Source organism: Oncorhynchus nerka, linkage group LG28 (genome assembly GCF_034236695.1).
Source record: "Oncorhynchus nerka isolate Pitt River linkage group LG28, Oner_Uvic_2.0, whole genome shotgun sequence".
Classification (NCBI taxonomy): Eukaryota; Metazoa; Chordata; class Actinopteri; order Salmoniformes; family Salmonidae; genus Oncorhynchus; species Oncorhynchus nerka.
In genome coordinates, this window is record NC_088423.1 from 61,724,717 (window position 1) to 61,739,401 (window position 14,685).

The 14,685-nt window shown below is 41.7% G+C and overlaps 1 protein-coding gene across 28 annotated transcripts in view; it reads right to left on the reverse strand.

Moving 5' to 3' along the window:
- The window catches only part of LOC115113481 (CUGBP Elav-like family member 1), a 38,289-nt gene that overhangs the window by 13,269 nt on the left and 10,335 nt on the right, over positions 1–14,685 (reverse strand). For 20 of the 28 annotated variants that reach the window (XM_029641193.2, XM_065012989.1, XM_029641207.2 and 17 more), the window contains exons 3-9: positions 12,736–12,858; positions 8,215–8,402; positions 7,422–7,504; positions 5,645–5,693; positions 5,346–5,480; positions 4,749–4,828; positions 3,244–3,405 (exon numbers count right to left, since the gene is read on the reverse strand). In XM_029641193.2, the coding sequence (XP_029497053.2) occupies positions 3,244–3,405; positions 4,749–4,828; positions 5,346–5,480; positions 5,645–5,693; positions 7,422–7,504; positions 8,215–8,402; positions 12,736–12,839 (801 nt within the window). In that variant the 5' untranslated portion in view covers positions 12,840–12,858. Of the gene's footprint in view, positions 1–3,243; positions 3,406–4,748; positions 4,829–5,345; positions 5,481–5,644; positions 5,694–7,421; positions 7,505–8,214; positions 8,403–10,354; positions 10,705–12,735; positions 12,859–14,685 lie in introns of those variants that run through there. The other 8 variants (XM_065012991.1, XM_065012990.1, XM_029641204.2 and 5 more) reach the window with 4 other exon arrangements.

Genomic DNA, 14,685 nt, shown 5'->3' on the forward strand with positions numbered 1-14,685 from the left:
ATTGGCCCAGCGTCGTCCGGGTTTGGCTCTTATTGTAAATAAGAATTTGTTCTTAACTGACTTGCCTAGTTAAACAAAGGTTACACACGCACACCAAAAAGTCATTTGGTTGGAATGTACGTATGTCCCCACTACCAATAAAACACAATCAAAACCTATTTCTTTCACTTACTTGCTATGCTGTTTCGTTGTTCATTTCTTCAGTCGTTTCATTCTCAACCAATAATTTAATGCATTCATTTTTTAGGTAGTTACACATTGATTACACTATCACTCGTATTTCATATGTCACAACGATTCATCGATACATATGCTATGATGCTGGTAAAGTTGTCTCGCTCACCTACAGTGGCTAGTCATAAAAAAAAGCTAGCTAGCTCATGGATGCAAACAATGTTCTTCCCCAATAACATAGCAAAACGACAATCTGTTTGAGTAGCTATATAGTTAGCTAGCTAACTATATAGCTAGGTGTCACATAAAATACCCCTAATTTATAAGACAGTTCTTATTTGATTAATGGCGGTCGTAACCACCTATGTGAAGCTAGCCACAATAAGGATTCGGCACAATAGTGGAATTTGCGGTTAGCCTTCAAAATAAAACTGTCATTGAGTGATACAAATGAATAAAAATAGTCGAATTATGTGATAATTGAATAGATCATGCTAAACGAGGTTGGAATGTTATAAAAATCAAAAGACAAAATGTTAATTTGACCAAGATCTGTAGAAATCACACTGCATGTATTATACTTTAGAACTGCATTGGGGGCATACTTATTCCACTGTACAGCCTTACCTATGGATTGTGGATCAATGACATGGGGCATCAGTCTACTCAGTGACACCCTGAGAACATTCGTGTCGTAGCTCTTATTGCAGGAAACAACTGAATTGAGCCACATTTATTGTCAACCTATGTGTATTGAACACTATTCCGGAGGAAAAACAATACTGCGTGGATGTTTTGGAGTCTGATAACTCTGAGGATGTTGGTAAAAAAATATATTGGGTATTGAGTAGACTGATACCCCATTTCATTGATCCCCAATCCTTAGTTAAAGCTGTACAGTGCAATATGAATGTCAATACACACAATAGGCTGACTGGGGAGGTTATTTCACACAGTCATAGACCCGCAATAAGAGCTACAACGCTAATATTTGCACAAACTCTTCAGTTGTGTTCTGTGGGTGTCATCAAGTAGACTAATACCCCATTTCATTGCTTCACATTCCAACCTTGTTTAACATTATCTAGTCTAAATATGGCATGATTCCACCAATTGTAAACTTCTGCAACACTTTCAAAGAGGTACTTAAAAAATAAATAATACTGTTTACACCCTTTTCTCCCCAATTTCATGGTATCCAATTGTTAGTAGTTACTATCTTGTCTCATCGCTACAATGCTTGGGAGAGACGAACGTCGAAAGCCATGCGTCTTCCGAAACACAACCCAACCAAGCCACACTGCTTCTTTAACACAGCGCGCATCCAACCCGGAAGCCAGCCGCACCAATGTGTCGGAGGAAACACTGTGCACCTGGCGACCTGGTTAGCGTGCACTGCGCCCGGCCCGCCACAGGAGTTGCTGGTGTGCGATGAGACAAGGATATCCCTACTGGCCAAGCCCTCCCTAAACCGGACGACGCTGGGCCAATTGTGCGTCGCCCCATGGACCTCCCAGTCGCGGCCGGCTGCGATAGAGCCTGGGCGCGAACCCAGAGTCTCTGGTGGCACAGCTAGCACTGCAATGCCGTGCCCTAGACCACTGCGCCACCCAGGAGGCCCAAGGTACTTTTATTTTGAAGGCAAACCGCAAATTCGACTATTGCGCCTAATCCTTATTGTTTCACAACATAACCCAGTCAAGCCTCACTAGCCAGATGAAGCTAGCCGGCTGCTTATAACGTTAGCTTTGGGCAACAGGGTTAAGTAGCTGGCAAGCCATTTATTTTCATTAACTAAAGTTCAATTTCAATAAGCGAACAACAATACTTACTCAGAAGAATGCCTAAATCATTGCTAAGAATAATGAAAATGACTGCAGTTTCTACTGGTCAATGTTTTCAGGCTGGTTGCATTGGTGCTAGCTAGGTACCAAGCGAAAGCTAGCTACCCCAGAAGTTGGGGTCGAACAACTGATGCTTTATTACTAAACGCGGTATTGTAATAGTTTGGCCCATAGCATAGTTTGTGAATTGTGTTTACAGACTTAGGTACAGCTTTGACAGTGCAACTGATCGTAGTGGTGTCGTGTGCATGTGCAAATTCAGAACATACAACATTCTATAATAGAAGTGTTATTTGACATGTAAAATTAAAGACCCAAAGGGCGTTCCATAGTATGTCGTGAAACTAATAGCAGTGACGCTATTACTGTGTAACTCCAGTAGGGCAACAGGTGTACGTACCGGTGCTCGACCAGTCAGCGAAAGCCAACATCACCCACGACAGAGAACGGTTGATTGTCAAGGGCAATGAATTCCATTATCTTGGCGTTAATGGATTTCGCCTTTGAGTTGTCTCCTGAAATGTTCTTACTCGTTCAAATGACAGCTGGACTTGTTGACTGCTCGAGCCACACAGCAGACATTGTGGGCTAGGTTAGGAACACTGTGTTGCACGTATAGCGCAACATTTTACGTGGCGTCATTATGTTATGTACCTACGTTATATAGGTATGCACGTCAGCTTTGACATCGGTTTTGCACATCGGCGTTAAACTAGACATTGGGCCGATACAGATGTTGGCATTTTCAGCTCATATCGGCCGATTCCGATATGTTCACCAATATATCGTGCATCCCTACTTTTAAATCATTAAAACCAAATTGAAACTGTGTGGAAATTATAATGGACCGACATTCAATTTTGACGCCGTTTAAATATTTAAATCCCTCCAGAACTGTATTTAGACCTAATGCGGCCCCCAGGGCAAAATTAGTTTGACACCCCTGATCTAGAGACTGTCTAAATCAGTCTGCCAAACAGCAGTGCATTTGAATGCGTCCCAGTAACCCTCATCTTTCTACAACAAACCTGAGATTGTAACAAATTGCAACCAAAACCTTAATTTGCTCGCAAACACAAACAAGTTAAGCTTTTTCCTGAATACCTACCTCTGAAAATATGAACCTAAAAATGTCTAAACTGGAACATTAACAAGGGCTTGAAGCCAAGCCATGGGCCATTCCAAAGCTCTGCTGGGGATGGCGCCGGAAGAGGTGGTCACTTACTGCCAGATACTGTGGTCCAAGAGAGTTGAGCCCGGTCAGATTCCCCCACATTGAGGCAGTGTTGAGCTGCTGCATCTGCTGCTGAAGCTGCTGGGTGATGCGCTTTTGCTCCTTGTCCTTCTGCGTGTCGGCAAACTTCACTACGATGGGAGACGAGCAGCCCTAAAAAGGCAGGAAAGACAGCAAATAGTGTCATTTCATATAGATATTCCTCTAGCATGATAACAGCCATTTCAAAATGGCATTACTTGAGTAATGGGCCAGCCAATCATATAAGGCAGAGGGAAAAAAAGCAGGTTATCATGTTATACCGAACAAAAATATAAACTCAACATGCAACAATTTCAAAGATTTGACGGAGTTACAGCTCATATTAGGAAATCAGACAATTGAAATAAATAAATTAGGCCCTAATCTATGGATTTCACATGACTTGGAATACAGACATGCATCTGTTGGTCACAGATACCTAAAAAAAAAAAAAAGTAGAAAGTAGAAGTAGAAATCCAATCAGTATCTGGTGTGACCACCATTTGCCTCATGCAGCGCAACACATCTCCTTTGCATATACTTGATCAGGCTGTTGATTGTGGGCTGTGGAATGTTGTCCCACTCCTCTTCAATGGCTGTGCGAAGTTGCTGGATATTGGTGGGAAGACCCTGTCGTACACGTCGATCCAGAGCATCCTAAACATACTCAATGTGTGGGACATGTTTAGTGAGTATGAGGCCATGGAAGAACTGGGACATTTTCAGCTTCCAGGAACTGTGTCCAGATCCTTGTGACATGGGGCTGTGCATTATTATGCTGAAACATGAGGCGATGGCAGCGGATGAATGGCCCGACAATGGGCATCAGGATCTCGTCACGGTAGCTCTGTGCATTCAAATTGCCATCAATAAAATGCAATTGTGTTTATGGTCCATAGCTAATGCCTGCACATAACATCACCCCAACTCCACCATGGGGCAATCTGGTCACAACGTTGACATCAGCAAACCGCTTGCCCACACGACGCCGTACACGTGGTCTGCGGTTGTGAGGCCGGTTGGACGCAATGTCAGATTCTCTAAAACGATGTTGGAGGAGGTTTATGGTAGAGAAATGAACATTCAATTATCTGGCAACAGCTCTGTTGGACATTCCTGCAGTCAGCATGCCAATATCACACTCCCTCAAAACTAAAAGACATCTGTGGAATTGTGTTGTGAGACAAAATTGCACATTTTAGAGTGGCCTTTTATTGTCCCCAGTACAAGGTGCACCTGTGTAATGATCATGATGTTTAATCAGCTTCTTGATATGCCACACCTGTCCGGTGGATGGTTATCTTGGCAAAGGAGAAATGCCAACTTTTGAGAAATAAGCTTTATGTGCATATGGAACGTTCCTGGAATCTTTTAATTCAGCTCATGAAACATGTGACCAACATGTTCCATTTATATTTTTGTTCAGTGTAGATTCTGTTTCTGAAGAATGGGAGGTGTGCAGGTTCAACGCTTACCTCCATAGTTTGTGATTGGTGCATGGATTTGATTGTTGACTGTGCCATCTGTCTTGCTGTAAAAGTTATAAACGCACAACCTGCAGAAGGGGAACAACTCATAAATGGTTGACATACACGGTCCTGAATCCTGACAGCATTTAGAAACAGATAGTGGAAAGCATACAGCGCAGATTGCAGCATGCTATGGAGTCTGGTAAGTTCTTGTTTTAGTTAAACAGCCCTCCAAAAAACGCATTTGGAACAGTGTCTAACAGATATTTGGATCATAAATAGCTAGAATTTAAGTCAATATGCTACATCTAGAAGTGATGACCTTGAGATTGGTACATTTTCTGTGAGAGGATTTGTATGGAAGATGTGGGATTTGTACACAAGAGGACAAATGAGAGTAATGACTTTTCACCCATCTGTATGCAACTATTTTAGAGTGAGTGTGTGGGAGTGTATGTACCGCATGTAGAGAGATTAATGTCAAAACAATGACTAGTCCTCATAGTATAACTGATAGAGTAAATGTGTATGTGTGTTTGGGTGCATCTTGTTGAAGGTGTGTGTGTGACGGTGAGGATGAAAGGTGAACTGAATCTGCCTCACCACGGCTCAGTCCATCCGGCCCACGTAGTATTCTACATTCCTCGATCTGTCCGTACGGTGAGAACATAAGTCTGATGTCATTCTCATTACACTTTTTCGATATCATTCCTATGAACAACTTCCTGTCTTCCACCGCTGAAAGAGAATGAAGACAAGGTTGTTTCAACAAACATTGAGTAACTGCATTAGAGACTACATACAACAACGTCAGCTTCTAAGAGGTAGGGCTTCAATATGAAAACAAAATTACCACACCATCCACCAGGCTCCACTGCTTGCAGAGATGTAGCTATACTCACCATTATTCTTCTCACTGTCAGCTGGCTTCATCTGAATGGGGTGATGCATCTGTTGAGGAAAGACATTGAATTTAAAGGAAGAAGTGCTGACGGATATTGCCTTGATAGGTATAAATTAGAGGTCGACCGATTAAATCGGAATGGCCGATTAATTAGGGCCGATTTCAAGTTTTCATAACAATCAGAAATCGGTATTTTTGGACGCCGATTTGCCGTTTTTTATACCTTTATTTAACTAGGCAAGTCAGCTAAGAACACATTCATATTTTCAATGACGGCCTCATCACTAGTTAACTACACATGGTTGATGATATTACTAGATATTATCTAGCGTGTCCTGCGTTGCACTTAATCTGACTGAGCATACAAGTATCTAAGTATCTGACTGAGCGGTGGTAGGCAGTAGCAGGCACGTAAACATTCATTCAAACAGCACTTTCATGCGTTTTGCCAGCAGCTCTTCGTTGTGTGTCAAGCATTGCGCTGTTTATGACTTCAAGCCTATCAACTCCCGAGATGAGGCTGGTGTAACCGAAGTGAAATAGCTAGCTAGTTAGCGCGCACTAATAGCGTTTCAAACATCACTCGCTCTGAGCCTTCTAGTAGTTGTTCCTCTTGCTCTGCATGGGTAATGCTGCTTCGATGGTGGCTGTTGTCCTTGTGTTGCTGGTTCGAGCCCAGGGAGGAGCGAGGAGAGGGACGGAAGCTATACTGTTACACTGGCAATACTAGAGTGCCTATAAGAACATCCAATAGTCAAAGGTTAATGAAATACAAATGGTATAGAGGGAAATAGTCCTAGAATTCTTATAACTACAACCTAAAACTTCTTACCTGGGAATATTGAGGACTTATGTTAAAAGGAACCACCAGCTTTCATGTGTTCTCATGTTCTGAGCAAGGAACTGAAACATTAGCTTTCTTACATAGCACATATTGCACTTTTACTTCTCCAACACTTTGTTTTTACATTATTTAAACCAAATTGAACATGTTTCATTATTTACTTGAGGCTAAATAGATTTTATTGATGTATTATATTAAGTTAAAATAAGTGTGCATTCAGTATTGTTGCAATTGTCATTCTTTCAAAATAAAAAAATCAACAAAAAAAATTAAATTAAAAATAGGCTTTTTTGGTCCGCCAATAATCGGTATCGGCGTTGAAAAATCATAATCGGTCGACCTCTAGTATAAATGGATGTGTGTTTGGCATCCCTAGGGCCCTATAAAATCTGCAATGTGGAGAATACAGATGGAATCAATACATTAAAACGGAATTCAACAACATTTAAATGTATTAAACTTCGTAGGGAATAAACTAAATGTATGGAACATTATTTCAATTTGCCCAGGTTTATCTTAAGACATGAACAGAATGCATCAGTGATGGGTATTTCCTGCAACTTTCTTAAGAGGCAAAGAGAATTTCCCCTGACTGTATGTCTGGTGCACGCGTCTACAACTTTGTGTAGCTCAAAAGCAGTCTTTTGATGTGGTTTAACCATTGTTGTGGACTTAAAGCATCCCATTTAGTTGTTTTCTATTTAAACAAGTGTGATAAAAAAAAAGAAACGGAAACCTGGAAAAACAAAATGGAGAAAACTGAATTTGGGGAAAAAAATAAGTAAACAGGAAAAATATACGGGTCCTATAGGGTCCTACATATCTAGAGATAAAAGCTGAACAGCAGCACTGCCTGTTGTTCTATTACAACCTAGCAAGCTTCCCAATTTGATTTATGGAGGAAGTAAACATTTCTACCAAACCTACTCACCCCTGGGAGAATTTTCATGTTGTGAAGAGCATTTTGTGCTTCCAATGCAGATTTGCGAGTGTAATATGTTATGAAACAACAACCTGTTTGGGGATATAGACAGTTGTTAGACAAAGTAAATGTTACTCTAAAGAACATGTTCTGTACATGTGCTAGTTCACGCACACATCTCTTCACGTTTCTCTCCCTCTTCTGAACCCTTCCCATCAACCGATTTGATTGACATGATGTAGGCAAGACTACATCCGAGTCTCATATTTCTGAACAGCTGATATAAAAACCTGCAATTTGAACCAACATTTCAAAAAATATATATTTTGTAGGCCAATTTAAGATGTAGGCTACAACCTTCTCGGTCGGTTGTAACTAAGGATATTGCAGTAGCACAAGTAGGGCGCAGTCTACATATTGCATTGGAGAAAAAACAAATCTGTGTTTTAAACACAAATAACCTACATCTGTTAAAAACTGAAAAAGAAAAACACTATTTTGACTGCCCATCTTCCTCCAACTCAGTCAATGTTTTCAATGATGATGAAAAAAAATACCATTAAATCGCTATTTAGACTGCTTGTGATTCCTGCTACTCTGCGGCAGCGGAGGATGTAGTAAAGTAGAGAATCCCGCAAATATGCAGAAGCTTCCGTTGTTTAGCTATCGGGAACAGGATCCCAGAGAATTCAGCAACACAGCCAATATATATATATATATATAAAGGGCAGGGAATTCTGTATAGGGTGAGGGGAGAGTGTAATGGACACCTCTGGTGAAGAACTCAAGACAGCACTGTCACCTTTGCTTTGGGGGGGGTTTTGACTCCTGTCACGCAAGACATTGATTTCGTAGACGGCGCCGTAAGGCTCAAAAAGCTCCCGCAGCTGTTCCTCTGCCCAGGACCGTGGGATCTGGCCAACGAACATCTTGATAGCATCGATGTCGGGCTGGTCCGGGTGGTCCAGGGTCCCGTTCATCTTCTTCGCCCTGAGAGTGAAAGGTAACAGTTGTTATAATATGGCTACATGATGTTAACTTGGGCAACAGAAGCAACATTTATGAGCAGTCTTCCCCAGTGGCACATTAAATATGTCCCTGCTAGAAATAACATATTTGCATAATCGACTAAGCAGCTGGAAGCTTCACAAAATTCCATATTCAGAGCAAAGGCTGTTTTGCAGAAATGTACAATCAAGTCTAGACTATTTCAGTAGCACTGCATAACTTGTAGTCAAGTAATGTTGTTGTTAAGTGTCAGTTGAAAGAGGTGCCATCTGAGGAAACGTTCTAACATGCATACAAAAACATCCAGCACCAAATGCATACTGCCAGCAGAGAATTGACCTATGCAACTAAGACCAATAGCTCTAAAGAGAATGATCTTGAAAGTGAAGTTTGTTTTGGGAGATCTGATCATTCATAACCAAACAATTATTCATCTCATGCAATATTGATGGCCGCACAGAACAAAACAAGAAAATACTAGTCTATATCAAGTCCATTCTTGTCAAATTCATAATGTGTATGAATTAATATAAAAAGCCATAAATATAATTTTAATGTGCAAGCACAAAACTAGGTTTTCGATTGACAAACACCTATTGTACCTCCATATCGTCAGAGTAGTCCAATCAAGACTGCCTAACATGCTGACCAGACCGCACGCGAGCATGCAGTATCGTATGCATGTTGATTTCGTCCCCACACACCAGACGCGATCAGGACACACAGGTTGAAATATCAAAAACTCTGAACCAACTATACGAATTTGGGGACAGGTCAAAAAGCATTAAACATTTATGCCAATTTAAATAGCTAGCTTGCTGTTGCTAGCTAATTTGTCCTGGGATATAAACATTGGGTTGTTATTTTAACGGAAATGCACAAGGTCCTCTACTCAGACAATTAATAATTTCTAAATTGTTAATAATTTATGCTAGTTAGTTTTTGCTACCATGTGAGTTTTAGCTTGCGTGAGCCTGCTAACTGAGGAGTGTTAACTCACCTGTTTCCGTACACGTTTCATATTAAAACATTTATCTGACAAAGTTGTTTAATCTAACTGCACTTGTTTTTTTGTACAATAAAAAAAAAAATCTTTACAGGAAATTGCCACAGGCACTATCTGATGTGTGGAGACATTTCACTGCAACTAATATAGAAGGAAAAGCTGTGTACATTTGCAAATACTGTGCCAACCCATGTGTGAAGAATGCAACAAAGATGCAGAAGTGTGGCCAAGTGCATAAAGTTTCCTCAGTGCTCACAACAAGCAACCTCTGACAAAAGTCACTCTACTTCTATCCAAGGTGAAAATGCTGCATCAGACACCTTATCGATAGCAACAGCTCATGGTCCTCCTGGAATCACAAGTTTTTTTTTTACTCAATGGAGGAACGTAGTCAGAGAAATGCTGATGAATGTCTTGCTCAAGCTGTGTATGTAACTCATTCACCTCTGATGCTCACGAGCAATTTGTATTGGAAGAGATTTCTGAATGTTCTTTGCCCAGCATACACCCCTCCAACCAGACATACTGTATCTACTCATTTGTAGGATGCAGAGTTCAACAGACTTCACCTGTTGAAAACTCGCTCTTCTATCGTTTTCACCTCCAACACCTACATATCAAATTTAAAGCACCAAGTTTTGGACTGGAACATTATGGCAAGCACAAAAAAAAAGTCACATGCCGGGACCAAACTACAGATCAAGAAATTGAGTATCAGTCTATACAGCTGAAAATACACAGCTGAATACGAGGTGGAACCACTATCTTAAACATGTAACATTATAGCCTACCAACCCCCCCCCACCCCCAAAATGAAAGTTTAAGAAACTACACCTCAAATGCATTTCTGAAAAGCACTTTAAAAACATATTCCGTACAAGCCATAAGCTTATTAACTCATTGCTAAAATAAATAAGAAACTACTCACACAGGACTAGAATTCAAAGAGCAATGGTCCACCATCATCTCAGGCAAAAATCCAGCTTAAAAGAGCCCATGTTTTTGGCTATGTTCCCTTTGCCAAAGAAAAACAAACTTGATCACACTTTTTCAAGTCGATACACTGCAAACCACTAGAGCCTTCTCAAACTTTTCAGCCGGAGGCTGCTGTGGAAAAACTATGGCGAAACCACAGAGGCTGATTAAAAACTAAGAGAAGTAACAAAATGGTAAAGAACCAACAACTTCAATTAAATGGACAACGGTGAAACGTTGAACCAGAGTATAACACAAAACAAATCCTCACTGTCCAACAATCTGGGTCTAGAATAACAGAAGAGTAGGCAGGCCACTAAAAGCTGTGGCCCCAGATCCCACAAATAAAGTGCTGATGGGCTAGGGCTTTTTGTGAGCATTTCTCTTAGCCAAGCAGAACTGGGTGCAGCGTCAGATAAATAGAGCGTCAGATTGAGGCTGATAAGGGTGAGTGACTGTCCAGAATGAATGGGGAACTGGAGCGAGCTGGTAATCCCTGCACTAATATGAGGCTGGGGAGACAATCAGGTTCCGGCACTGGGACACGGTCACCCTGTTGTTCTGCGTAGTTGGGGGGGGCTGGGCCATATGACATTGGTCGCATTAACTCCCACCCTAACCCCCTGACCTTAGAAAAGCTACAGGTATGAAAGCGAACACAAACAAGGAGGGGGACCTGTGTAAACAACCTGGCCAGTGGATGGCTCAATAAACTTTATTTTGTTGCGCAATCACACCAACCGGAGTGGTTTCAAAACCACTATTACGATTTATTACGCCCTACTTAAATTATAGCAAACACTGCTTTCAAGCTTTCGTGACCATTTCTATACAATGTCAAGTTACATGCTGGGTCAATTAGGAATACAAAATGCCAGCCAGTACAAAATGCTGTGTACTCCACCGAAATTCACAGTGGGTGCGACACTGTGGCTTGTGGGCCTCTGCAGGTCTCGCACCCACTGTGAAATTTGGTGGAGAATCTAGGGGTGCTTCAGCAAGGCTAGAATAGGGCAGATGTGTCTTTGTGAAGGTTGTCCTGGAAGAAAACTTGCTTCCTTCTGCTCTGACAACGTTCCCCAACTCTGAGGATTGGTTTTCCCAGCAGGACAATGCTCCATGCCACAGAGCCAGTTCAATCAAGGCGTGGATGGAGGACCACCAGATCAAGACCCTGTCATGGCCAGCCCAATCTCCAGACCTGAACCCCATTGAAAACCTCTGGAATGTGATCAAGAGGAAGACGGTCACAAACCATCAAACAATGTGCTTGAACGATCTGCTTGAATTTATGCATCAGGTATGACAAAGTCACCCAACATCAATGTGAAAGACTGGTGTAGAGCATGCCAAGACGCATGAAAGCTGTGTTTGAAAATCAGGGTTATTCCACCAAATATTGATATCTGAACTCTCCATAAGTTAAAACATTAGTATTATGTTGCTTAAAAAGGAATATGAACTAATTTTCTTTGCATTATTCGAGGTCAGACAACACTGCATCTTTTGTTATTTTGACCAGTTGTCATTTTATGCAAATAAATGCTCTTAAATTACTCTTTTTATTTGGAATTTGGGAGAAATGTTGTCAGTAGTTTATAGTATAAAAATAAACATTTTCATTTTACCAAAACACATACCTATAAATAGTACAGAGCTGCGTTATACAGTTGAAGTCGGAAGTTTACATACTTACAAAGCTACCAGTACCTTCTCGCATTATAGAGTGTTCTAGCCTTTATGGACGTTGTTTTGCAAACTGTAATTAACAGTTTCAACATTTCTACATGCAGTGTCACATTATTCAAGTGTATTAACTTCTGTGCAGCATGCGTTTGGAGCGAACATATGATGCAGTCCAGATCCCAGTACAGGCTAACAATCAGTAAGTGGAGCAGGCACAGTGCGGTGCCTCGTACTATAAGGGGGACATTGACTGTGCCGATAGAATTTATCCGAGACACACACATGACACAAGTACCAAAACAAACATTTCAGTAACAAACAGTTTCATGTTCTAGTATTGAACATTTTCAACATCCCGTGCAACACTACTGTCTACATTATAGAATAACAGATGCAGGAGTCATTATCCAAAATGTCAAAACATCCTAAGGCTTTTCAACTTTAGAATCTTAATACACTACCATGCTTCACATGCACCTCTTAACCACTACTTGTAGGCCCAACTAGTATCTACTACTGTAGTTCGTGTCCTCTACTGCATTTCAGCACCAGAATTAGCCCTTGTGTGGCATGTCGACCCAAAGCATACAAGTGTAGGCAGAAGGTCCACTGATGGGGGAAAAAGCAAGGGAGAGAAAGAGTTCTTACCCCCCCATGGTGGGCACCTCCAGGGCAGTTTGGGGAAGCTCACATTGTGGCTGCCCATGCTGCTCCGTGGACAGGTACAAGCCCTCAGCGTCGATACTATCCATCCAGTGCCTTTCACAACCACTACAGAAACACACCAAACAGGACAGGACAAACATGACACCCATGTAGTCAAAAGAAAAACAGACAGTGGATGGAAATGACTTACAGTGGCTGAGACCAAGACATCCAGAGTTTGGCCAAGGAAAAAGTGTAACATGCACGTGGAAGACATGAGAGAAATCGAAAAGTACATGACAAAAATTAGACACACAAGAATGATATAACAAATAAATTACAAGCACTGTACATTGTCGTTCATTCTGGATGCAAACAAGGGTAGGGAACCTAGAGAACGTTACATGGAGTGCACAGCTACTAGAGCAGAGTGATTTGCCTTATTGCGTTGAGGATATGAAATGAGTGGACCTAAAAATACTGCCAGCTCCTTGGCCTACATAAAAAAAATACTTCTGAATTATTTGCACAACTCACTCAAGGGATGCGAGAAGCTAGGTCAATGTGTTGTTATCTAAGAACAACGCATTTGGTTCGATTACAACTACCCTGGGGTGTAAAGGTGAAAACTGCTTTCTGACACGAAATACACTGACATTTACACTTATACAATTGGCTAGCTGTGTTGAACGGCCCCAAGATTCGAGACATGTTTACATGGTAGATGTCCATAGCTACTCCATGCTAAAGAGTGTTTAAAGAAAATTGTAACAGTATTGCTTCTGTCCTTCTCCTCGCCACAGTCACCCTCGAAGCATTGTTACCCATCACGGCACAAAAGCCGCAGCCCTTGCAGAGCAAGGGAAACAACTACTTCAAGGTCTCAGAGCAAGTGACGTCACCGATTGAAACGTTATTAGCAAGCATCCCGCTAACTAGCTAGACATTTCACGTCGGTTACACATACTTGACGATCAGTATCATTTTTTTTAAACCTCCCGCTTCAGGCTGGATGTGTCAATGTGTTTATACATGTATAAACTATGAGCAGAATTAGCCACAAATTCCCTCGTTTGAAAGCAAATCTTTTCTGGAAGCTGTGCAGTGCCATTTTCTCTACATTTCCTCCCACGTGTGCCAGCCCCCTAGCAATTAGAGTTCAGGCCAATGAGCTTCAACCCCTTGCCATTTGAGTGATCGCTAGCAAGATGCACACACAGTAGAGCAAAAGAGAGCATTGACGTAGTGCACATAGTCGGGGACCATTTTGGGAACCGTTTTTGGCTACTTTCAGAACTACTTGCTAAAAAGTATACAAAAGTCCTGGAAATCGCCTCCCAAATTGCGCAGCAGTCTAAGGCAGTGCATTGCAGTGCTTGAGGCATCACTACAGACCCGGGTTCGATCCCGGGCTGTGTCAGAGCCGGCTGTGACCGGGAGACCCATGAGGCGGTGCACAATCGGCCCAGCATGGTCCGGGTTAGGGCAGGGTTTGGCCGCCCTGGATTTCCTTGTCCCATTGCGCTCTAGTGGCTTGTGGCAGGTCAGGCATCTGCAAGCTGACTTCGGTCACCAGCTGGAAGGTGTTTCATCTGACACATTGGTGCGGCTGGCTTCCGGGTTAAGCGAGCAGTGTGTCAAGAAGCACTGCCGACTGGCAGGGTATTTTTCGGAGGATGCATGGCTCTCGAACTTCGCCTCTCAAGTCTGTAGGGTAATTGCAGCGATGGGACAAAACCTTAACTACCAATTGGATATCAAAAAATTGGGGAGAAAAATGGGTAAAAGTACAACAAACAAAGTACAGGAGATACCTTTAAAGGTTAGGATTACTTTTCATAAATAAATGAATACTAGGATAGATTTTTTATTATAAACATAAATAGGAGAGAAAATGAGTCCTTGATACAACTCCACCTACAAATTGTGCAGATCTTCAATGACTCAAGTGAA